Genomic DNA, 26,449 nt, shown 5'->3' with positions numbered 1-26,449 from the left:
ATGTGAAGCGACTTACAAGGAGCTATACATCTACTGTGATTGCCGAAGAAAAGAATGAGCCCAAGAAACAAGAGAAACACTGAAATTGATGCAGTTGTCACAGACTGCCCCAAATTCTGAACCTCCAGTACATTAACTGACCATATTTTGTTATGCCATTTAATAAAAAGGTGATAGAAATGCCTGTGGAGTTCACAGTGTAGTCGGCAAACTCCCACTCTATAGAGTTGAGGGGCAGCCTCTAAAATCTATAGGTTGTAGCATCACAGAATTGATGTACATAGTCTCTGCAGGATTAAAATGGCATATTGGACTGCAGGATCTATGGTTTCCATAAGCCACAACTCTGCATTAAAGATGAGATATTTGTATTTGGCTCCATATTGACAAGTAGATGACACACTTGGCTTCAGGGAAATGACCAGCAAAGCTTTCGAACCCAGTTTGTCTTGAAAGTAAATAAGCATCATGTTTCTTCAGTGTGTCCCTTTACCACTTTTTAATTAAAAAGGAAAGGTGTTTTTCTAATATTATTTATTTTTTTATATTGCTGTAGAGCAGGAGTGAGGAATCTTTTTTGGGTTGGGGGCTGCTGACCCGCATTAAAATCAGTCAGGGGCTTCACACACGTGGAGCAGCAGGGGTACTGGAGCTCCAGCATGAGCTCCCCAATGCTGGGAGGGGGCCTGAGCCTTGGGGGCCAGATCCAGGCAAGCTGGGGGCTGTGTCCACACACCAGGCCTGAGGTTCCCCACTCCTGCGGTAGAGCCTTCAAGCCCTGGTCCTGGATCAGGACCTCCCTGTGTTAAGTCCTGTACAGACACAGAACTAAAAGACAGTCCCTGCCCCAATGAACTTACAGTCTAAATACAAGACAACAGATGGATATAGACAGATGGGTGAGAACAAGGAAAAACAAAATGTTCTAGGTCAGCATGATAGGCAGTGGTCCCTGCACAATATCAGCTTATCTGAAGTCACATTTTACAGAGGCAGCACAGCAAAGGAGAGTTTTGAGGTGGAATTAGAAGAAGAATAGCAGTTTTGTGGATGTTTCCAGGCATGTGGGGCAGGATGGGAGAAAGCATGGTGGTATATTTTTGAAAACTCCACAGATGGACAGTTGGCTCTGGCATCATGGGTAAGCATTGGCAGCTTGATAACAAATGAGAGATAATAGGTAGGATTTTCTATTGACATGTAGCACACTGCTGTGCTGTCATGAGAAGTTAATGGAGTAATATCTCTTTGAAGCTTTACACTTTTCCATTCCAGAGTGCAGTAAATACACTTAGTGCACAAAGATTGATAGTGTTTCCAAGTGTATTGAACCTCTGAACCAGTGTCTGCGGGGGACCATATTTTATTTATAAAAGGATACTGTACAATTTTTATAAGCTAAAAATCCTTGTCTGTATTACTATTAATAACTTAGATTATTACAACTAAATGTAAATTTAATTTGCTTTTTATGGTTTATTCGTCTTGTTTGTTTCTTAAGCTTTCAAACAGCTAGGTCAATACAATAAATGCCTGTATTTAACTTTTGTTTGCACTGGTGTTTTAGCTACATTCATCTCAGAAAATGAGAGAGAGAAGGAAGATGAGGGAGTAATATCTTATTGGACCAACTTCTGGAGGTGAAAGAGACAAGCTTTTGAGCTATACAGACCTCTTCTTCAGGTCTGGGAATGATAATCAAAGTGTCATGGCTAATTTCAAGGTGAAACAGATCCTTAGGCATAAGCAAGGGACAATTGAAAATGAAGTGTGCAATTAACAACTCTGTGGTCATAAGACAAAGGATGGTTAAGGGGCTGCTCTGATGATTGTAATCAGACACAAAACTGGTGTCTCTATTCTATAGTATTCATCACCAACCAGAGGACTGCGATTAACTGGTCATCCTGGAGAGATTCCCTCAGTTGTTTGCAATCTCCGATTTCAATGTGGCCCAAAGTCAGTGGGTTTTCTAATCAGCTACCTAGAATGTTTATCTCTTTAACAGTCTATTGTTCAAACTTAATTGTAAATTACTCATTTATCAAATCTGGCCAAAGTGAGTAATTAATTTTCATAATTGAAAACATAAGAGTACCAGATTAACAGCTCTCCAGTGGGAGAGAAGCGGGAATGAATCCCAATGCTATAACTGACAGTCTTATCTACAATAAGTGTTGAGTTGTTTGTGTTTTTCAGGAATTTGTATGAGATTAAATGAACTAAACAGCTGCCCACCTCATGGCTGTTTTACTTCCCGTATCTCTTAAATCTCTTGTGTGTTGATTTTTATATCAACAAGCCCTAAATTTAGTACAGAAATCACATATTTTACAAAAATTATTGTCCTAGAGTTCCCTAAAGCACTCAGACATTTTATTTTTCACTGAATCACACAGTAATCATACCTTCTACAGACACTAACTCCAAAGAGCAGTTTGACTGTGTTTATGCTCTTACCCTTAAGGATTCTAGGCATTGTTTTAAATGAATCCTCTGGAACAATGTAGGAACTATTACCTTCTTCCTCTGAAGTGCGGGTACATGTTGCATTTCTCTGCCTTTAACTTTTTCTTGCAATGCTTCAGCCTTCAGAATCTTTAACTTCTTTCTTCGTGCTAATGTCCACAGATGCATTGTAGTGAATAAAGCAGTGTGCTTGCAGCTCAGAGGCTATACCACACCAGGCAGGAGACGGATGCCCTGCCTCTTGAACCCAAGCCTGCTCTCTGCTCAAGTTCCAGCTCAGGGATTCTTGAATGACAGGTCAAGTTCCAAATGATCCCCAACATTGCTACTGTTTCCTTGAGCTGGGCTTCCGCTCCACCACCTTTCTTGGTAAACCCTTCCTTCAAGGATAGGATCACAGGGCTTCTGTTCTCCTCTTGTCTTTCTTCCTTGTGGAGAGTAACTGCTGGTTTCCATGGTTCAGCCCTGTGACGGGGCGAACAGGCCCCGCACTGCAGGGCTGGGAGTAGCCCAGGCCCAGCTGGCTGAGAGGGCCCCGCCCTTCCGGCCCTGCTGGGCATGCTCCCAGCAGAGGCCAGGTATAAAGGCAGAGGGAGCCCAGCAGGCAGGAGGACAGCTGGGGGAAGGAGGAGACCAAGCCAGGTCAGTGTGTGGGCAGCCGCCGGGACTAGAGCCGCTGCCAGGGCTGGACCCAGACACCAAAGAAGCAGACCCCGACTCCAGGAGACCGGAACCTGCCCACAACCCCAGCAGGTACTGCCTCGGAGGCCAGGGGGCCCCCGGGGAACCAGGGCGTGGTAGGAAGCAGCCCAGGGCAGGGGATACAAAGTTTGGCTCGGCGTGTATCGGCCGGATTCCCTGCCCAGCCGGCAGGAGCCACAGACCCTGCCTAAAAGGGCCCTGGGCTGGGACCCGGTGGAGAGGGAGGGCCCGGGTCCCCCTACCACGCAGGCCCCCCCTGGATAACCAGGCCTGGGGCCGGAAGAGGCTCCTGAGAGGGACTAGGCCTTGATACCGTATATCCCCTGACAGAGGGGCCTGGACTTTGTGTTGGGGCATTAATACCGTATATCCCCTGACAGAGGGGCCTGGACTTTGTGTGGGGACAGTGATACTGTGTATCCCCTGATAGAGGGGCCTGGACTTTGTGTTGGGACATTGATGCCGTTTATCCCCGGATAGAGGGGCCTGAACTTTTGGGGACTTTGGGGTGCGGCATGGGCCCGGAATGAGACGCGGGTCGGTATAAGGGGTTCAGCAGCCCCCGTCAGGGGCGTACCCCCTGACAAGCCCCCTTTGGGTATGTCTACACAGCAGCATTATTTCAGAATAAAAACTCTGAAATAGCTTATTTTGAAATGGCGCATCTGCACTGAATGAAGCCTCAATCGCATTTAAGGCTTCGTGAAGCACTTCAGGCAGGGCATCAGGACAGCAGTGACATTCACAAGCTGACTTGGTTTTCACCAAGTGGCAGAGACAAGAACCAGATTGACCATCTGATGATCAACAGTACATGCAGACGCTGCTTGCAAGATGTGAAAGTGAGGAGAGGAGCAGATGTTGGTAGTGATCACCAGGGCTCGCCAAACCACGACGAGCCCCGCTCACCAGCCACGCGGTTCGGCGCACTGCGCATGCGCTGATCGCACTGCGCATGCGCTGATCGCACTGCGCGGCTGTGCCGGCTTGTAATCTACTTGCCATGGGCGAGTAGATTACATTAATTGGCGAGCCCTGGTGATCACCGTTTAGTGATGGCACTTGTGAAACTTAAGCTGCGAAGAACAGATATTAAGACATCCATATAAAGACACTTCAGTATTGAAAAGCTATGAGATGCCACCACAAAGACTTCCTTCACCATTCAACTGAGGAACAGATTCCAAGCTTTGCAAGATTTAAGGGATGACATATCTACCAGTATCACAGATAAAATCAGCATGGTATGGGAACAGATTGCATCAGTCTACACAAAGAGCACCGAGGCCTGTCTGGGTTTCAAGGATAGAAAGAAGAGGAAGGAGTGGATTAAGCCTGATACGTGAAAGCCATCGAAGAGAGAAGGGACATAAAGAAGAGACTGGTAGATGCCAAATCAGCCAGAATTCAAGAAAGATACAAGCAGAATTACAGAGAGGCAAATCGAAAAGTAAAGAAGTTAGTGAGGGCAGACAAACAAACTTTCATGGAGGACCTTGCAACAAAAGCTGAAGATGCAGCTAATCGAGGGGAGCAAGGAAATATGTACAGAATCACCAAGCTTGTTTGTGGTAAGTATCGTGGTAGGACAAATGCCCCCGTTAAGGACAAACAAGAGCAGTTACGGTCAACAGAGAAAGAGCAAGAAGCACGCTGGACAGAACATTTCAGAGAGGTTCTGAATAGACCACTATCTGAAGAAGAAGTGGACATTCAGGAAGCTGAGGAGGACCTTGATATTAATATTGATCCACCAGAGAAAGAAGAAATTAGTGCAGCCATCAGATCCCTGAAAAATGGCAAAGCTCCAGGACTTGACAACCTGGACATGAAGTTGTTTAAAGCAGACCCAGAACTTGCCGCTACTATTCTTCAACCACTGTTTATAGCAATTTGGGAAAGACAAGAAGTAACCAAGGACTGGGCCAAAGGAGTCATCATCAAGATTCCTAAGAAAGGAGCACTAAGCAACTGCAACTATTAGTGCAGGATCACCCTTCTATCCGTACCCAGCAAGGTCCTAGTCAAGGTCATCATCCAGTGGATCTCAGATGCTGTCAACAAGTCTCTGAGGAAAGAACAAGCTGGATTTTGCAAGGGAAGAGGATGTATAGACCAGATTTTCACCCTGAGAAACATCATAGACCAGTGCACAGACTGGCAGAGACAGTTGTACATAAACTTTGTTGACTTTGAGAAGGCTTTTGACAGCATACACAGAGAAAATTGTTGGCGCATTCTGAGAGCCTACGGAACCCTTCTACAAGTGGTCCAGCTCATTAAGTGTTTTTACACCAACTTCACATGTAGCATGAGATACTGCGATCTGTCTTTCGAAGTCAAGACCAGGGTTAGACAGGGATGCGTCATGTCTGCACTACTCTTCAACATGGTGATTGACTGGGTGATGCGGAGAACAACAGCAGATGCATCAAAGAGTATCAGATGGACACCTTTTTCCACAATGGAAGACATTGACTTTGTGGACAACCTTGCATTGCTTTCTCATACTCATCAACACATGCAGAAAAAGACACAACGCCTATGCACCTTTGGATGCCAGGTTGAACTAAAAGTTAGCCAGAAGAAAACAGATTATGATTCTCAATATAGATTCACCAGCACCAATCAAGATAGATGCTGCAGGCTTACCTAGCACAAACAGCTTTACGTATTTAGGCAGCATCATCTGCCATGATGGAGGCACCAAGAATGGCATCTAGAGCAGACTAAGTAAGGCCAGAAATGTCCTCAGGAGTATGAACAATGTATTGAGATCTACACGGTACAGTGTCCACATCAAGCGTAAGCTGTACCAGAGCCGTGTCATATCAACACTACTATATGGCTCAGAGTGCTGGCAGATGACAGAGTGCAGCCATGCCAAGCTCTCATCCTTTCACACCACCAGCCTTTGTAAGATACTTCGCATCTTTTGGCCAAAAACAATCGCCAACCACAACCTGCTCCTGCGATGCCACCAGGAGTACATGACTACTATCCTTATGAGAAGACACTGGAGATGGATAGGGCATGTGATGAGAAGGGAGGCAGACACTATTGTAAAGATAGCACTTCACTGGACGACAGAAGAACGATGGAAACATGGGAGGCCCAAGACAACATGGTGGTGTACTGTTGAGGCAGACATGAAGAGAATGAATTACAAGTGGGACACACTGGAGAAAATGGCCAAAGACAAACAAAAATGGAGAACTTTTGTTGCTGCCCTACACGCCAGCGGGTGTAATAGGCATTAACTTAACTGGATGGAGTTATTTCTCTCTTGGGCCCCAAATGAGAAGTCAACTAATCCATAATTTAATTACCAAGTTAAGCCACTGAAAGAGCCTTGAATTCTTCCGGGAGTGCTGTGTGGTAAATGTTAGGAAGTTTTGTACAAATCCCAATGTTACATGCTTTTTTAAAGTTACCAACCTTACTGCAGCTTCGCAAGGTCATAAAGCACAACTTTAGCACCTCGTTCTACTGCTTATAGCCCTCTGCAGACTGAATGCCTGCAGCCTATTATGTACTTCCCGTTTTAATGTAGGTCTCCTATCAGCTATGATAAGATGAGGTTTTTATATGCATTGGGGAATTTTGTTTAATAAGACCCATTACTGTAATTTTAATTCAGATCAGTCTTTCTTACAATGGTCGTAGAATTCATTTCCTTAGCAAATTCAGACAGGTGTCTTCCTTCAGTAAAGTAGCCTCTAAGTCCAGTTTTATCCTAGTATTGTAAAATCCTGGTTAATCAGTTAACTGGTTAAATCCTACGTTAACCAGTTAACTCAGTGGTCACCAACCAGTAGCTCAGAACCTACTGGTAGATCTTGGAGTCCCTGACAGGTGATCCTGACTGGTTTGTCCAAGAGGCTATCAAGCGCCGCTCCCCCCACTGCTGCACATCTCCTGCCCTTTGCTTTAGAGCTTGTCCTCGCCCCCAGGAGCCTCCCACTTGCTCTTCAGAGCAGGGAAGAGAGAGGAGGGGGTGCTGATGCCAGGGTGTCCCCCTCTCCCACCCTGTATTCTAGCTCCACAGAACGGGGGGGGGGGGGCCACAACAGGGCTTGGGATGGACGGAGCTTGCTGGCTGCTTTGGAGAGTGGTTCAGGGCCAGGGCAGGGATGAGCCTGCTTTAGCCCCACTGCACCACCACCCAGAAGCCACCTGAGGTAAGCAGTGCCCAGATGGAGCCAGCTCCAAACTTCTGCCCTAGTCATAGAATACTAGGACTGGAAGGGACCTCGAGAGGTCATCGAGTCCAGTCCCCTGCCCTCATGGCAGAACCCAGTATTGTCTAGACCATCCCTGATAGACATTTATCTAACCTACTCTTAAATATCTCCACAGATGGAGATTCCACAACCTCCCTGGGCAATTTATTCCAGTGTTTAACCACCCTGACAGTTAGGAACTTTTTCCTAATGTCCAACCTAAACCTCCCTTGCTGCAGTTTAAGCCTACTGCTTCTTGTTCTATCCTCAGAGGACAAGATGAACAATTTTTCTCCCTCCTCCTTATGACACCCTTTTAGATCCCTGAAAACTGCTATCATGTTCCCCCTCAATCTTCTCTTTTCCAGACTAAACAAACCCAGTTCTTTCAGCCTTCCTTCAGAGGTCATGTTCTCTAGACCTTTACTCATTCTTGTTGCTCTTCTCTGGACCCTCTCCAATTTCTCCACATCTTTCTTGAAATGTGGTACCCAGAAGTGGACACAATACTCCAACTGAGGCCTAACCAGTGCAGAGTAGAGCGGAAGAATGACTTCTCATGTCTTGCTCACAACACACCTGTTAATGCATCCCAGAATCATGTTTGCTTTTTTTGCAACAGCATCACACTGTTGACTCATATTTAGCTTGTGGTCCACGATAAACCCTAGATCCCTTTCTGCCATACTCCTTCCTAGACAGTCGCTTCCCATTCTGTATGTGTGAAACTGATTGTTCCTTCCTAAGTAGAGCACTTTGCATTTCTCTTTATTAAACTTCATCCTGTTTACCTCTGACCATTTCTCCAATTTGTCCAGATAATTTTGAATTATGAGCCTATCCTCCAAAGCAGTTGCCACTCCTCCCAGCTTGGTATCATCTGCAAACCCTCTCCTGCACTAACCCTCTCCTGCACTCCAAACCCCTGCCCTAGCCCTGAGCCCCCTGGATCCAAACTCCTTACAGAGCCTGTAACCTGAACCCCCTCCTGCACCCCAGCCCTCTGCTCCAGGCTCAGCTCAGAGCCCTTCTCACATTCCAAATCCCTTAGCCCAAGACCAGAGCCTGTGCCCCAGCCCTCTGCCCCTCCTGGTGAAAGGGAGAGAGGGTTGGAGAAGGGAGGACGGCGTGAGCAGGGGCGGGGCCTCAGAGAAGGGGTGGGAAGGAGGCAGGGCAAGGGTATTTGGGTTGAGGTAGATCCTGAAATGCATTTAAATTCAAAAAGTGATCTTGTGCTTAAAAAAGTTGGAAACCGCTGGGTTAACTGATTAAGGACAGTATCTCAGCAGGGGGCTGCTCCAGCCCAGCACCTCTGGGCTACAGGAGCTAAGCCGGCAGCCCTATGCAGGAAGGGGGGAATGGGTGGGAGCAGGCTGCCAACTCCCAACCCCCTCATGGGGCTGCAGCAGTCCTCCACCCATGGTGTGCCGTGATCAGGGGGGCTGCTTCCAGGCACTGGCTAACTGGTACTCATGCACATCGGACATTAGGTTCTCATTAGGTACTCATTCACACTGGACATTAGGAAAAAATTCCTAACTGTCAGGGTGGTCAAATATTGGAGTAAATTGCCAAGGGAGGTGGTGGAATCTCCCTCTCTGGAGATATTTAAGAACAGGGTAGATAGACATCTGTCAGGGATGGTGTAGACGGAGCTTGGTCCTGCCTTGAGGGCGGGGGGCTGGACTCGATGACCCTCGAGGTCCCTTCCAGTCCTATGATTCTATGATCCCTAATGTCTCCTGCATTGAGATATGCTAGATAGCCATTAGTTCACCAAATTCTGAATACTAGTCATGTAATGTTAGCAGATGCCATTTTATTTCTTTTGGCAGAAATCTTCTCCACACCTTAGTGCCCACAGGAAGACAGAGGAGCTACTTACATAAAATCTACTTTGTTTTGGATGTCTGTAATTAAAGGATGCCCCTACTTAGAATCATAGAATGCTAGAACTGAAAGGGACCTCGAGAGATCAAGTCCAGTCCCCTGTCCTCACAGTGGCGGTGTCTAGACTACAGGGTTTATTTTGAAAAAAGTGACCTTTTTTAAAAAAACCTATACCTGCGTCTAAACTACCATCGCGTTCTGTCAACAGTAAATCGAAAGAACACGGAGATTTTGTCAACAGCAATAAACCTCGTTTTACAAGGAATAACCTTTTTCAATAGAGATCTGTTGAAAAAAGGTGTGTGTGGATACAGGGAGCCAGTTCTTTCGGGGAAAAAAAGGCATCCATGAAGAAGTCCTGGTGGACAGTCCAGCCTTTACATGTTGAGCACCTCTGTGGTTCCTGGTCGCAGCCTCTTAAAGGCACAGGCACCCAGACAGGCATTGCTGTCAGGAAGTCAACCAGAACACCCGTGCTAGCCATGTCCCAGCCTCAAGGCTCCACTGGCCCTTCTCAGGACAGTGAGGAGAACCCACCCAGGGGCACCAAAAGGCGGGCACCAGCCTGGTCTGGCCCAGAAATAAAAAACCTCCTGGAGCTCTGGTCCCAGGAAGAGGCCCTGCAGGCCTTGTAGTCGCGCTGCATTAATGTGGACATATATGGGTGCATGGCGCACGGACTGGCCAAGAAAGGGCATCACCCCCGCACCATCGACCAAGTCAGGGCCAAGGACAAAGAGCTGTGGCAGGGATATGCCAAGGCCCGGGACCAGAGCTCCCTCTCTGGGGCAGCCCCACAGACCTGCCCTTACTACCAGGAGTTGGAGCAGATTCTGGGCGGTGGGGAAGCCCAGACTCCACTGTGTGTGGTGGAGTCCGGGTTACCCCACCACATCATGGACTGACCCCTGAGGGAGGACAACCGGGCAGGAGAGGCGGGAGAGCCGCACTCAGAGGAGGAGGAGAACAATGAGGCAGCAGGGACCCTTTCCCAGGAGCCGGTCCTCCAGAACCCAGAGGCTTCCCAGGCATCCGTGGACATTGGGGAGGGATCATCAGGTGAGTGCTTTGAGGGGTCACCACACACAGGCGGGTTGGCAATGTGGGGGGCCATCTAGTCCCATTGCCACTGTGGGGCCCCTGTGAGGCTTTCAAGCCGCTGCCCAACTCACACACAGTGTCACTTGTAACACCCCTGAGTCTCCTGTTCAAAGGAGAGCCCTTGACAACCACAGCATGCCCTCGGGGACAGTGGGGGTACACACAGACATTGATTGTCTCCTCCTCTTTTCCTCCACAGCCAGACCCTCCACCCAACAGGGGAGCACCACACCCGCTCCTCCACCATCCTGGACCCGTGGCACCCGCAGGCACTGGCATGTGTACACAGACCTGCTGAAGGAGCATGTAGTAGCTCTGCAGGACCTCAATAGGACCCTTCAGCAGAGGATGGACCCTTCAGCAGAGACCGAGTGGCGCAACAGGCTGTTGGATGAGCAGATCCAGCAGCGCACTTCCATGCACAATGCAGGAGGTCCTCATCTTGCCTGCCCCTGTTGCAGGCACCGCTCCTCCTGCACGCCAGGCCCCTAGTATCAACTGCACGATTAGCCAGATAACTTTGTAATGTAGACATACCCTAAGGATGTAAAATTGTGGTTAATTCGAACTAACAGACATTAGTTCGAATTAACTTTGATAGGCGCTACACATGCAAACCGCTAGTTCAAACTTAATTTGAACTAGCGGAGCGCTTAATTCGAACTAGGTAAACCTCATTCTACGAGGACTAATGCCTAGTTCGAATTAACTAGTTCAAATTAAGGGCTGTGTAGCCACTTAATTCGAACTAGTGGGAGGCTAGCCCTCCCCAGCTTTCCCTGGTGGCCACTCTGGGCACCACCAGGGAAACTCGTCTGCCCCCCTCCCGGCCCCGGAGCCCTTAAAGGGGCACGGGCTGGCTACAGTGCCCGTGCCAGGTGCAAGCCTGCCAGTACCCAGCCAGCAGACCCTGCACCTGGCACGGCTCGAGCCAGCCACCCGATGCCCTCCAGCCCTCCCCCTCTTCCCGGGACCAGGCTGGCGGCTCCCAGGAGCCTGCCCGGGGCCGCAAGAGGTGGGCGCCCGCCTGGTCTAGTACAGACATCGTGGACCTCATCCACGACCGCCGCACTAGGCACAAGAAAGTGGCCATCTAGGGCAGGAGAGCTGCCAGCCTGGCCACCCAGGAGCAGGTTGGCATGAAAATCAAAGTGGTCCACTGAGACCCCCGACCCTGAGCCCTGAGCTTAGGCTATACTGGGTCAGACCAAAGGTCCATCTAGTCCAGTAGCCTGTCTGCCGACAGCGGCCAACACTAGGTACCCTGAAGGGGATGGACCGAAGACAATGACCAAGCCATTTGTCTCGTGCCATCCATCTCCAGCCTTCCACAAACAGAGGCCAGGGACACCATTCCTACCCCCTGGCTAATACCACTCCATGGACCCAAGCTCCATGAATTGATCTCACTTCTCTTTAAACTCTGTTCTAGTTCTAGCCTTCACAGCCTCCTGCAGCAAGGAGTTCCACAGGTTGACTATTTGCTTTGTGAAGAACAACTTTATGTTATTAGTTTGAAGCCTGCTACCCATTCCTTTCATTTGGTGTCCTTTAGTCCTTATATTATGGGAACTAATGAAGAACTTTTCTTTATGCACCCTCTCCACACCACTCATGCTTTTATAGACCTCTATCTTATCCCCCCTCAGTCTCCTCTTTTCTAAACTGAGAAGTCCCAGTCTCTTTAGCCTCTCTTCATATGGGACCTGTTCCAACCCCCTGATCATTTTAGTTGCCCTCCCCTCTCCCACCCTCTCTCTTCCCCTCTCCCACCTTCTTTTCCCAGTCTCCCCGAGTTTTGTTCAATAAAGAGAATTTCTATTTTTGAACATACGTGTCCTTTATTTTGTACATCAGGAAGGGGGGCTAGGGAGGGGTAAGTGGAAGGAGGTGAGGGAGGAATGGGGTATGAACCCCCGATGGGGAGAACTGGGCTGGCTTTGCGGGCTCCTCGCGGTGGAAACTCTCCTGAAGCCCCTTGATTGACCCCCCCCCTCCGGATGGCAGCCTGCGGCAAGTGCAGCTGGGCTGATGGCCGAGTGCTGTGATGTGCCGAGTGTGGGCACTCAGGACACTCCAACCAGGACTGCTTTGCAAGTGGGCAACCCCTGAGAACTGTCTGTCCAGGGTGGGGGTCGGGTCCCTTTAAGCACAGCCCTTGGCTAGCCCGAGGCAGCAGCTCCATGCTCTATGTCCTAATCTGATGCCCTGCCAGCACTGCTTCCGGCCATCCTTAACCTCGGTTCAGGGTCCACTCAGTGTGGACATGCTAGTTCGAATTAGCAAAACGCTAATTCAAACTAGTTTTTAAGTCTAGATGTGCTAATTCGAATTAGCTTAGTTCGAACTAAGTTAGTTCGAATTAGTGTTGTAGTGTAGACATACCCTTAGTTGGATTGTCCTGATGTAAATAAGCTAGTGCTTGGAGAATGGTGTTTTGTTGGTTGTGACTGTGGAAGTATCTTTTTGTTTCCATGCTGTTCAGAGTTTGTGGTGTGTGGGCGGACGTTGGAGCAACTTTAAACTTGCAAAGTTTTTGGGGGGGATGGTGGGGCAGACTTTGAAAGTTGTTTTGTTTTATTTTAATATCTTTTATTTTAATCTCTCTTATTTTAATCTGTTTTAAATGTGGGATCTGACAAAGCAGGGCTGGCAATAGATCAATAGAGTAGAGAAGAGAGCTAGTTAGGGACTGGAATAACAGTTCAGTTAAATAATCCTATCTTTGGCTGTTGGCGTTTTTTTGTTTTTGTTTGTTTATTCGTTTGTTTTTTTGTTTTTGTCATTTACATGCCTGAAAGATGAAACTTTAAGTAACACATCAGCCTCGTCTGTCTAACACTCACAGCTTTCCATGTGATGCTCGAACCTGGCAATTTGAAAATCTTATGTCACCCAAGAGAAGCTTAAATGTAAAGGTCTCCTTCAGGGTGTACAGTTTTGAGCAGAATTAACAAACTTCACAATTAAAGCAAAATGTATATTGATTACTTTGGATGCATTAATTTGTTATTTATTTAACATTGTAGCCATCATCTCTTCAATAGTTATTTGAATAAATTTGAATCATGTGACTATATTTTCATTCTATTGATGTTCCAGAAATTGGGTTTACACATTTTAATATATTGATAGCCCCCTGGTGGCGAAGAAAAGCCTGATTACACTCAATTTATATTTTCAACATTTTCTTAATGATGAGGAAATTGGGAATTCTTAGCACTCATTGTTTAAGAAAATATTGAAAATATAAACTGAGCCTAATGGGAGTTTTCTTTTTGATCGTGGGTGCTATATAATAATTAGATTTTCTAGCATCCTCTTGATTCACTAGTGGAGTTCGGAGGGTTCCCTTGTAATTTGTCATATCTGTCAGCTGCCATTGGCAGAATAGATTTTGTTCTGAAAAAAAAATAAAAATAACTGTTTAAATGTATTTATTATATGTCCCATTTTGTAGACAATGTCTAAGATACTCTAGAAATGAGATGGATCCCAGTTCTACAACTTGCTCCACATTAGTAAAATGTGAAGCCCATGGTACATCTGGCTTGGACTTTAAAAAAATCTCAATAAAAGAATTCCAGAATTTGGAAAGGGATATTTTAAAAGATGTTCTGCTTAGACTTAAAGAATATTGTACTGCAAAACATTACATAGAAAATTCAATTCTACTTTGAAAGCTTTTTGTTACAGGTTTGGGCATTGGATTTAGTTAGTAAAGAATAAAACAGAGGATTTTAATTCGCCTTTGAGAAGCAATCACAATATGCTTTTAACTATATAGTCTGTACCAGTCCCTTCCTAAGAGGAGAAGCTAGGTTTGTAAATTTAAGAAACTAGAAAGTTCACATTTTTATAAGGAAAAAAAAACAACAAAAATGCAGCTAGAGAAAAACATGGATTCTGTAGCAACTCCAAATCATGAAATTGACTCCATAATCACTGCTGTCTAGTAAAAGGGCACCTTCATGTATATCTAGTTCTGTCCATGTGCACCAAAAAACTGCATTAAAAGAATATTACCAGATTGCCAAGTCAAGTTCTGAAAAGTTAGGGTACGTCTACACTAGCCCCCTAGATCGATCTAGGGAGGCTAATGAGGGCGACTGAAAGTGCAAATCAAGCCTAAGGTTTAAATATCCTGCTCTTGATTTGCATGTTCCTGGCCAGTTGTCATTTTAGAAATTGACTAGCCCGAAGTAACTGCCCGCGTCTACATGCGGCAGTGAAACGGGATTCCGATTTAAAGCCCTAACTCGAATTAGCTGGTATTCCTCCTGCAATGAGGTTTACCAGCTAATTCAATTTAGGGGCTTTAAATCGAAATCCCGTTTCAGTGCTGCGTGTAGACGCGGGCAGCTACTTCGGGCTAGTCAATTTCTAAAATGACGACCGGCCAGGAACATGCAAATCAAGCGCGGGATATTTAAATCTCGGGATTGAATTGCAATTTCAATCGCCCTCATTAGCCTCCCTAGATCGATCTAGGGGGCTAGTGTAGACATACCTGTAGAAAATGTCAGCATTCATCCCCCTTGTGCATGTGCATTATGACAGCCTTTGCTTATGTTATCTTATACTATTTTTTTCTCAGGACCCTTGCCTCATGCAATGGTGACTAGATGTTACTCCCATAATAAGCAGCTATTCAGTGGTTTGTTTTCTCCCGTTTGTGCCCCCCTGCCTTATTTATTGCATGCTATTCAATCCCTATTCTAAAGGCAGACTCTTTTAATTTCCTTGTGACCTTTGTATAGGTCTCATCATTATATAATCTGAATTCTTCACAAATATTAATGAATGTATTTTTATAATACATCTGTGAGATGAGGGTTATTATTATCCCCATTTTGCAGAGGGGAACTAAGGCACAGAAAAATTAATGTCAAAAGTATCCACTCATTTGGGGTGCCTGGTGGGAAATGCACAGGAACTGGTGATATGGCATTTTACATGTTTAAAGCACAGCTGCTGTTGAATTCAGTGGCTCATTACTTCTGCAAATCAGCCCTCAGTTTCAAGTCAGTCAATCAGAAAATGAGTAGTACACAATTAATTACTATTTATAAAAACTTTGTATTAAGTGACTTGTTGAGTATCACATAGGATCTCTGTGGCAGAGATTGAGATAGAATCCACTTCTCCAAGGCAACATTCAACTCCCTCAGCCATATTTTTTTCTCTCCTTTTGGAGTCCCCTGCTTCACGCACTACAGACCTTTCAAATTCTGCAACAAATGAATCAGGGAGTCCAACAGATGGGGCTTCTTCACTACACAACCCTGATCTACGTTCAGAGAACGCCCAGACTGTGTGATGAATGAAGCAGGAATCCTGTGTCTGAATAGCATGTGAACATGCAATAAAAGTAGTACATATGCACAAAGGGGCTGAAATAAGGTTGCAATAGGCAATGGGAACATTGAAAGCAGAGGAAAAATTTGGGTGCAGTTCAGATGTTCAGCCCATCACAAACCTGCTGAAGTTATAGGGAAAGTCATGCCCTGCCCCAAGCTTGGATGTAACCCATTGTGCCTGGATTCTTCAGAGTATTTAGCTGCTAAGATCTAAGTCTCTACTGAGGAAGCGTGAGCTGTGATTTTTTCAGTCTAATAAATTTAGCCCCATTTGGGCAGATTTTCATGGGGCCAGTAAAAGGCCCATCCCCTACATAAAAGCTATCCCTCTGCCAAATATCACATCCCTGCTCGTGAGGCACTAGAGCTCATCTCACAAAATGCCCTCAGAACTTTTTGACATGGGTGAAACTGCAAATTTTTTCTCAGCCTTGTTTTCAGAAACTGCTGCATAATTTTGGCTAACATTTTTTTTTAATCAAACCAAAGCAAAAATAGCACCCCAACGTGAGACAGACACTTAACAAGGAAAATTTCAGCCCAGACAATTAGGCTATGTCTAGACTGGCCCCTAATTCCGGAAAAGTCATGCAAAGCAGGTAAGTCAGAATAGGGAAATCACTAATTCCTACTTTCAAGGGCTTTATTCCGGAAGATCGCGCCAGTCTAGACGCTTTTTTCTGGCTTTTCCCTAAGCCGGAAAAAAAGCGGCGGACATGTTTATTTAAATCCCGCGAGGGATATTTAAATCCCCCACGGATTTCCCTATTCTGACTTACCTGCTTTGCATGACTTTTCCGGAATTAGGGGCCAGTCTAGATGTAGCCTTAAAGTTTGGCAAAGTCGTAAGCAGTGAAAACAAGATATTATAATAGACATATCTATAATATTTTTGTTTGTATTCTCCATTATTTGCAGCGGTCCACTGGAGATTTGGAAAATGTAATAGTGTCATATTTCATTATGCAAACATCAGTATTTCCCCACTCTGGCATTTTCTGGCATTTTCTGTCTATTAGGGACAGTGTAGAAATAATAAACAGCATTGCATTGTATTTTGATTTGTGTTGAAATGAGCATGTCTCAGTTTTGGTTTAGTATGCTGAATTCTTGCTGTACTGCCAGTATTATAGATTATTTTATCTCTACTAGAAGCAGAAATCCTGGAATAGGATTTCTTTAACTTGAGTTCATACCAACTGCCTGTTTTGCTCTGCATCAAGAGAGCAGAAGTATGGTGGGGTCATCCTTAACAATGGCATATTTTTGTGTATTTTTTATATTGGTGATAGATTGGGGGTATTGCTTTTTGTTTAAAAATGATCTTGTATTCATGGGTTTATTGAGTGAAGAAACTGCTACTTCAAGGGGTGTTTGCTGCACAATAGGAGAGAGGCAGATTAGCTACCACTCATGCAGCCTTTTAAAAATTATAAATAGTCTTTTAATAAGTGCAGTGAGGAGGAACCGTGTGGCTGAGCTCTTCAGCAATGAGCAAAGTCTTTCACTTCTAGGTTGCTGGTCATTCCAGTAAAGACTGACAGATGGCGGTTTAGTGGGTTGTGAGAAATACAGTGATTGTCTCAGTCCAGTTCTCAGCAGACAAGTGTTCACATTTCGAGATTGAAGTACCAACCGGCACTAATTGGCATCTAGGTTAACAGTCTCTGAAGAGAGAAGCCTAAGACTGATAAGGCTACGTCTACACTGGCATGCTAATTTTGAAAGGGGCATGCTTTTTCGGAAGGGGCATGCTAATTTTGAAAGTGGGAATAGGGAAATCCGCGGGGGATTTAAATTACTTTGAAGTAGGAATAAGAGATCCTCCAGAATAGGGCTTTATTCCGGAGGATCGGGCCAGTCTAGATGCTTTTTTTCCGTCTTTTCCCCAAGCCGGAAAAAAAGCGGCAGACGTTTATTTAAATCCGCAGGGGATATTTAAATCCCCCGCGGATTTCCCTATTCCCACTTTCAAAATTAGCATGCCCCTTCCGAAAAAGGGGCCAGTGTAGACGTAGCCATACAGTTCTAGAGCAGGTCCCCATCGCCAAATGAGTGGTTGGATGATGTAGGCAATTTTGCATGGCTGATGTGTGCTGCTCTAGCAGTTGTTGTATGTAAATAGAAGGTTTGAGGCTCCACAGATGTCAGTCCAGCAATTTCCATGGTTTCAGTTTTTAAAAGTGTAGTTAACAACAGGCAAAGAGGAAAATAAGTTTCCTTCCTTCCTAGACAAAGCTGTGCTTCTGCTGCTGATCCCAAGATCTCCTCAGCATTTACTCGAAAGCTAGGGTTCTAATGGGATGGAGTGAACAATGTCAGGGGACCAAGTTTCCAGAATAGTTTTGGTGTGGTGTTTTTGAGGCCCAGGAGATACTTTGTTTGGTAAGGAGAAAAAAAAAATACATTTAGATCAAAATAACCCACTGAGCAGTTAACCCAGTAGCACTATCACTGTGAATGGTCAGTACTGCCTGACTAGAAAGTATGTAATATATTGGCTCACCATCCTCAAAAATTGCTACTGTGGGAATTGGCATATTAGCAAATTTAATTGAAAGTTGGGATGTAAGAGTGTAACCGTTTAAATGGTTAACCAATAAGTAACAGTTTATTGGTTTCCGTTATGGTTATGTGCCTGCTCCCAGCCCCGCTCCTGGGAGCTGGCTCCTGTCCCACGCTGCTGGCGCTCTCTCTCAGAGCCCACAGTGTGGGGTGGCAGCCTGCTCCCCAGGAAAGGGCCTGGGAACTGATGTGCATAAGCTGGCTCTCGGCATGCATCGGCTCTGGCTGCCAGCCCCGCTCCTGGCGAGCCGGCTGCACTGTAGGCTCTCCAATATAAGCTTTACACTGCAGAGTCCACAGCGTGTAACCATATAAATATTAAGATTCTCAGCAGTTATACGGTTACATTATTAACCTTTTTTTACATCCCTATCTGAAAAACAAATTTCTTTCATGCAAGCAGAAGTCGCTTTCTGTCTTCTTACTTAGCTTGTTAAAATTGTACTTACAAGATAGAGGGAAAGTTTGAAATGTATATTGATTTTAAAAAAATATAGGAGTGTATTACTGAATCTCATGAACTCTTGTTGATCTTGGATCATTTCATTTTCACAATATTTCATAATTAAAATGATCAGTAATTCTGTTTTAAGTCTCTGCCAACTTCTTATTTAACTCTTGTTTTCCTCAGATTACAGTGCTTATTTATTACTGTTAGCTCACACTATAGTTACACAATACAACAGGAATTTTTACTAAGTATGTCTCTGGTTTTGTTATGGTGATATATGTATCTCTGTTTCCACTGTAGCCATACAGATCATGGCATTAATGCACTGCCAGATTCTGGTTAATGAATGAAAAAATGACAGTGATCATTTCAGGATTTAAGAAGGAATATGTTATATTTGTCATAAATACTATAAAGAAATCACAATTATATGAATCAGGAAACTTCTAAAAACATACAAAAATTGCAGTGGTACAAAGGTCAAATGTGATCCCTTGGTGAGCAAGTGGTTAATTCCAGTTCTTTTGTCACTATTTAGGGGCTGCTTGAGGGACCGAGGCAGGAGAATGTGTTTTGGTAAAAGTAATAGACTTCTACATATGAGGCTCTAGGTTCTGAGTTGAACCCCAGTTGGAGAATTTTCTGTGCGCTCTTTTTTGCTGACATGAAATTGTTGGATTTCTTATTATAAACATAAAGGACTTTGCTGACTGCCAAAGAGTTATTTTTTTCTTGTGGGTCATTCCATCTCTTTACAAAATTTCTTTACATTTAATAATTCTTCTTATTTCATCCAGGTGACTGTCACAGATGGAGGTATCTCTCCCAAACAATCTACTATTTGGGTAGTGGTTCAAGTTCTGGATGAAAATGATAACAAGCCTCAGTTTCCAGAGAAAGTCTATCAGGTCAAGTTGCCTGAGAGGGATCGCAAGAAAAGAGGGGAGCCAATCTACAGAGCTTTTGCATTTGACAAAGATGAAGGACCGAATGCAGAAATTTCCTACAGCATCGTGGATGGAAATGATGATGGGAAATTTTTTATTGACCCTAAAACCGGGATGGTTTCTTCCAGAAAGCAATTCACAGCAGGGAATTATGACATCTTAACAGTAAGAATTCCTTAACTAGAATAAGCTCACACCATTTGATGTTTCGAGAATATTTTTTTAAAGTTAGTACAAATAATGTCACATAGTTTTCCCTAATTTAGGAATTATATGTAAAATTTTAACCTATTAGGAAATGCTGTCTTCATATGTTACTATAGATAAAGAAATGAGCTCTTTTTACCCTGGATGTTTTTGTGTTCTAGCACAGAGATTGTTTAAATGGTAGATCTTGAAAGCATCACTTTGCATTTCCCCCTGAGCATTGGAAAAACAGAATGATGGCTTGTCTATACACACAATGATTATACCGCTCTAACTTTGCTACAGCCCCCCTTAGTGTGGATACAGTGATATTGGTATATAAGTAATTATATTGATAAAGTTTATGATTGTAATAATGTGTACTAGTATAAAACATTTTTACACTAGTATAACTTCATCCATACTAGGTGTTGCATTGGAATAATTGTTTCAGTACAACAACAACAACAAAATCACAATCCTAACCAAAATAGTTAAGGGAACAAAAACTGTGTTCAGACCTGGCCTAAGAGAGACAGGAGATGTCTTGCATTTCTTGACAGAATCAACTTTACAGGCATATTAAATCCATAAATCCATATGTATTGAAACAATCTTCTGTTATTTGAAATGATTAATGATAGGCACTTAAAGGATAACGAGAAACTGCAAAACATTGAGTGGGTACTAGTGTCTGTAGGGTGCCACATCAATCGATGTTTCATCCCATCTTATTTTACATCTTCATTGGGGATCTAGGTGTCAGTGTAAATAGCACTGTGACCAGGTGCCTATCAGATCTCACACTGTGACTTGAGAGCAAGGTTTCACTCACTTCCAGGGAATTGGCTTAATTAATAATAAAATATTGTATTATAAAGTTCTGCTCAGGTCTTCTCCCCAGGCTAACTTCCTACCAAGATTTCTACCCCAGGACTGCTCAGGATACATCCCTGATCTTCTCTCTGGCTGTGTCCAGACTCAGGGTTTTTTTCGGGAAAAGTAGCCTTTTCCCGAAAAAACTTCCCCTGCGTCCAGACTCAAGCCGCGTTCTTTTGAAATTAATTCGAAAGAACGCGGCTTTTCTTTCGATGGCGGTAAACGTCAATTTACGAGGAAGAACGCCTTCTTTCGAAAGTTCCTCTTTCGAAAGAAGGCGTTCTTCAATGTAAATAGGCCGTCTTCGAAAGAGAGCATCCAGACTCGCTGGGTGCTCTCTTTCGAAAAAGCGGATTGCTCTTTCGAAAGATCCGCCTGCAGTCTAGACGCGATCTTTCGAAAGAGCCTCTTTCGAAAGAAGCCTGCAGTCTAGACATAGCCTCTGTCTCTACAGAGCCCACCTCCTTTAAATCCAAGTAGAATAATAAGCTACCTGCTATACTTCACCAGGACCTCTTAATCTATTTCCCAGCATTCCACCTGTTACAGTTCACCGTGCCACCTTTATCTATTTCCCAGAAAGATCAACTCTGGCTAACTGGATAAGGTATTTCAGGCAAATACTATCAATCTTTTAAAAAGTGTGTTTATCACATTAATTGATGCTATAATCATATATATTTTTCAATATATCCTAAAGTACATAACTCAAAAACACCCTAAAATAAAGGAAAACTAGTCAAACACTCAGGACATTGGCATAACTGACCAAAGCACCCACATGAAGTTGTATTTGCAACCCCCATCCTCTTATCTGGCACATTCAGTTAACTGGCAACCCCCATTCCACTGTACAAGTCCCATGAGGCCAGCAGCCTTTCCAAATCAAATGATTTTGAGTTTTGCTGAAAGATCAACTTTTACGTGAACATTTTTGACAAAAAATATTTTTTCATTTTTGTTGAAAATTTTCACAGATATATAAACTCAGCTTTATACTGGTGGCAGGAGTAGACTCAAGAGCATTGACAGACCTGCATGTTAACTCTAACCCTATGTGTTCTCCCCATGTGTAATAGATAAAAGCAGTGGATAATGGACGACCCCAGAAGTCTTCAACTGCACGTCTCCATATTGAGTGGATTAAAAAACCTGCACCCTCACCTGTATCACTGACTTTTGATGAGCCCTTCTACAACTTCACTGTCATGGAAAGTGATAGAGTCACAGAAATTGTGGGAGTGGTGTCTGTGCAACCCTCTAACATACCTTTGTGGTTTGATATAGTTGGTAAGTTTGAACCCGCTGCTATGAAATAAGTATCAAGAAAACATCTTGTAATGTGTGGTTTGGAGAGTGAGAAAACTAACAAAAGTTATCACCCAAATTAAAAATGTGAAATGCTGAAATGAAAATGTCTAATTTAATATAATAATAATACTCATGCTCTTGTTATGACCCCTTAGCTAAGCTGAAAAGAAAGCGCTATTTGGCTGAATTGTTTTTTTTTTCATAGTATGTTATTTACTGCAATCTTAATGTTGTCTGTCATTTAAATTCTATTGTCATACTTTGCTAATCTCATTTCTAAATGTATTTATGGTACTTAGACTTGCTGTCCCTCATTTCTCTCTTTTCTTCACCTTTTTTTCTGCATTCTGTTCTTTTTTTTCTGCTTCCGACTGCCCTGCTTCAAGGTGGCAAGCATGCTCGAGAGATGTTCTATATTCTACAGACAGCTTGTGGGCAGAACTGTTCAACAGAAGGTACCCTTAGTGCAAACACATTTGCTAAAATACAACTATCCAAGCTGCCTTTTTTTTTTTACAAGTTCTTTGAAGCAAATTATATTACATCTTTCTTAAGTGCCTGTGACAGGATGGACTTAATACATTCTTTTTTCTGACAGCTTTTATCGTATCCAATTATTATCCCTTTCTTCACGGATTTTCACAGTTTAACACGCACCACACAAAAAGAATGTTAATGTTTTACAGTTCAGTGCTGTCCCTTTAAAATGGGGGGGGGGGGAATAGGTGTGAGCAGTATCAGCATGTGGGTTGTAAATGGAGCCACCAAATGATCCTTTTGAATGCAAGCTGAAAAAAGAGAAATAAGTTTAGATGTGAGATTTCAAGCTCAAAATTGGCTAATTTGCCTTCCATAACTTTATTTTAAAAGGTGGGGGAATGGAAAGCGAGCATGTCTGGTAAAAGGCAGTAGAGGACATGATAGTGGTGGTATTCTTAATGTGAAGGCAGAAGCAGTAGGTCTGTGGATATTAGAAAAAGAAGGAAGGAGGAGTATTCCTTGGCTGTTGGAACAGAGATAGGACTCAGCATTCCTAAGAGCTGCTCCCAGCTCTGCCATTGGTATATGTGTTTGGCTTTGGGCAACTGATTTAACATCTCTCTAACCTTTCTGTCCTTACCTGCCAGTTTGTGCAGAGGTGGACGGGAAATGTCTGTGTTTCCTTTCTTATCTGTAACTGGGTTTCTGAGATCCCTAACATCATTGAAACTAAACCCAGTGCTATCACAGTGCTCTTGGGTCCCTGTTAGCCCTTTGGGAAGAGCAAAACAGGGGTCCAGTGTCTCCCTTAGCATTCTTCAATAGTTTTAGCACAGCATGAGCACTTGACATGAGCATTATGTTTACATTTCCTTCCTCTTGCTGACCCTACCTATCCTCCCCAGGGGACCCCCCCCCCACACACACTGACTTCTTTGACACCTTTTGAACTTCTTGTTGGACTCTGCCCTTCATCCCGTTTTGTCTTTGGTTCAGTGAATTCCAGCACTCTCATGATAATGCTCTCAAGTTTAAGTCTGAGAGAAGGCCGCTGCTTTCCAACTACATTCTTACGCATCATTATAACTATTCCTTTTCCGGTACCTCCTCGTAATGGTGCTCAACATGGTTATTGCTCAGAGGCCGATGAAGAGCATGCATGGTAATTAGAGACCTTATTTTGAAATGTAATATGGTACCTACAGCTAGAGTAGCTTATATACTTTTAAAAATAGTTTTTAATTTATTTCCCTCCCTCTCCCCCCAAAAAAATCCTAACATTGTCCTTAAAGGCTGTAGGGCCTCTAATTCAATTTACCTTAGGGCCAGTGACAGTCCTCAAATCCTCGTAGCAGGCCAGTGGGCACCATCTCTGGTATCAAGTATCGGAGGGGGGGGATCTCTGCCCACTGCCTCCTCCTGCACCTACTGCCCCCAGAAGATTTAAATCCTGCTGAGGACTCCCTCCACCACTGGCAGCACAACAGAGCTAGAGAGGCTCCCAGCTGCTAGGTCCACGCCACTGACGGCATGTCCCTGTGGCAGCATGAGCGGTGTGTGCAAAGCTTTCCAGTCCATGGGTGTAAGATGTGAAACTATTAACTCATGTTTTGAAACTGACTAGATATCAATGGTACCAACTCTATTGATTTGATCACAAGCCTCCTGATAATTAGGTTTTTTTTCCTGGAAAATCTCAACCACGTTATTAGAATTAAGCCAGATCAGGGAGCTTTCCTACCTGATGCCTCATGCATCACTATCAACTGTGATTGCTCTAAGACCAGGCAGGCCTGATAAAATAACTTTTTCCAAAATTTTCATGGGCCAGATTGGGGAAGTGCTTAGGCCACCAGGCCATGAGTTTGAGATACGTGCTCTGGGGTTGGATGCTGGAAGATGCTGAGCCAATACCAAGCAGTGTGAAGTTCCTAACATCAGTTGACTTTCATAGGACTTCTGAGCAGGACTGAGTCCCTAGTCTTCATTTGTGGCCATCTACTGTAGTAGTAGTAGTATTTCTACTTCAGTAGTGCCTGTTAGGGATGTCAATGTGTAGACGACTACATGATTAACCAATAAGCCTGGGTTTATCAATTTATCCTATCGACTACACACATCCCTCCTCTCCCCGCCTTGCTGCCTTTGTATCAGAGTCAGCAAGTGGGGGGAGGCAAGATCCGGTGCCCATGGGGGGCTGGCTTTAAGACAGCTCCCCACAAGCACCAGATCTGCCTTTCTCCAACACTCCCATGCTGCTGTCTCTGATAGAGAGGGGGCAGCACACAGGAGTAGGGGGGTATGCGGTAGCCAATACAGGTGGAGAGCCGGCTTTTAAATGGCCCTCCATGTGTGTCACCACCACAGACATTCCTACTCCCTCCCTTGCTGCCTCCCATAGTGGCAGCCCGGCCTCCCTGCAGACAGAGGCTACTCTGGCATCCCATGGAGCAGCCTCTGTCCACAGCAAGCCAGGGCCTGCCATGGACAGAGGCTGCTCTGCGGCTGCAGTCCCTATCCTCAGGAGGTATGAGCTCCCCGCAGACAGAGGCTGCTCCGTGGCAGCAGCTTCTGTCTGTGGGGAGCTTGATACCTCATTGACAGGGGCTGCTGCCATGGAGCAGCCTCTGTCCACGGGGAGCTCAGCACCTCCCCCCCCCCCAAACAGGGCTGCAGCCACCATACACTGCTGCCTTTGTATCAGAGGCAGCAGCCTGGGGCGGGAGGAAGGAGCCGGTCTGCATGGGAAGCTGGTTTTTAAATCAGCTCCCCTTGTGGACCTATTCCCACCTGCCATCCCGCACTGCTGCCTCTGATGTAGAGGCAGCAACATGCGGTGGCAATAGCAGGCATGAACTGGGATGCCAGCGTAGTAGGTGTTGTGCAAAGAAAGAACAAAATGATAGTCTAACACAAAGACCTTACAATATAAGTATTTTACAGTTAGATTAATTTAGCTGCTTCTAACGTGTGTCAGTTACCGTATGGTAAGCTGCAAGGGACTGATAGCTCCAGACATCTCTTTGTGAACAGCAGCAACCGTGTCCTGATCTGAATTTTGCACCTGTATCTCCATGTGTGTCTCCAGGAGCCCTGCCAGCATATGCAAGGGCCAAATATAGCCCAGAGCTTGGAGTTCAACTTTTGTGCGTATTGACTTCATAAAACAAAAGAGAAGCAGAGTGACCATAGGAAATGGTTACCCTTTAAACTAGCTACAGGCATAAAGGGAAACAAGAAGACCTTTTATAAATACATTAAAAGCAAGAGGAAGACCAAGGACAGGGTAGGCCCACTGCTTAGTGAGGAGGGAGAAGCAGTAACAGGGAACTTGGAAATGGCGGAGATGCTCAATGACTTCTTTGTTTCGGTCTTCACCGAGAAGTCTGGAGGTGTGCCTAACGTAGTGAATACAAGCAGAGAGAGGGTAAGTTTAGAAGATAGGATACACAAAGAACAAGTTAAAAATCACTTAGGAAAGTTAGATGTCAGCAAGTCACCAGGTCCTGATGAAATGCATCCCAGGATACTCAAGGAGCTGATAGAGGAGGTATCTGAGCCTTTAGCTATGATTTTTGAAAAATCATGGCAGACAGGGGAGATTCCAGAAGACTGGAAAAGGGCAAATATTGTGCCCATCTATAAAAAGGGGAATAAGAACAACCCAGGAAACTACAGACCGGTCAGTTTAATGTCTAGGGAAGATAATGGAGCAGGTAATTAAGGAAATCATATGCAAACACTTGGAAGGTAATAAAGTGATAGGGTATGTCTACACTACAAAGTTAGTTCGAACTAACAGACGTTAGTTCGAACTAACTTTAATAGGCGCTACACTAGCGCTCCGCTAGTTCGAATTTGAATCGAACTAGCGGAGCGCTTAGT

The 26,449-nt window shown here is 44.6% G+C and overlaps 1 protein-coding gene across 9 annotated transcripts in view; it reads left to right on the top strand.

Moving 5' to 3' along the window:
- The window catches only part of FAT3 (FAT atypical cadherin 3), a 647,479-nt gene that overhangs the window by 437,725 nt on the left and 183,305 nt on the right, over positions 1–26,449 (top strand). For 7 of the 9 annotated variants that reach the window (XM_025188675.2, XM_075919377.1, XM_075919375.1 and 4 more), the window contains exons 5-7: positions 19,559–19,873; positions 21,853–22,063; positions 22,471–22,539. In XM_025188675.2, the coding sequence (XP_025044460.2) occupies positions 19,559–19,873; positions 21,853–22,063; positions 22,471–22,539 (595 nt within the window). The remainder of the gene's footprint in view (positions 1–19,558; positions 19,874–21,852; positions 22,064–22,470; positions 22,540–26,449) is intronic. The other 2 variants (XM_075919378.1, XM_075919376.1) reach the window with 1 other exon arrangement.

The sequence above is a fragment of the Pelodiscus sinensis genome, chromosome 1 (genome assembly GCF_049634645.1).
Source record: "Pelodiscus sinensis isolate JC-2024 chromosome 1, ASM4963464v1, whole genome shotgun sequence".
Classification (NCBI taxonomy): Eukaryota; Metazoa; Chordata; order Testudines; family Trionychidae; genus Pelodiscus; species Pelodiscus sinensis.
This window is presented reverse-complemented; position numbering and strand designations above follow the sequence as displayed.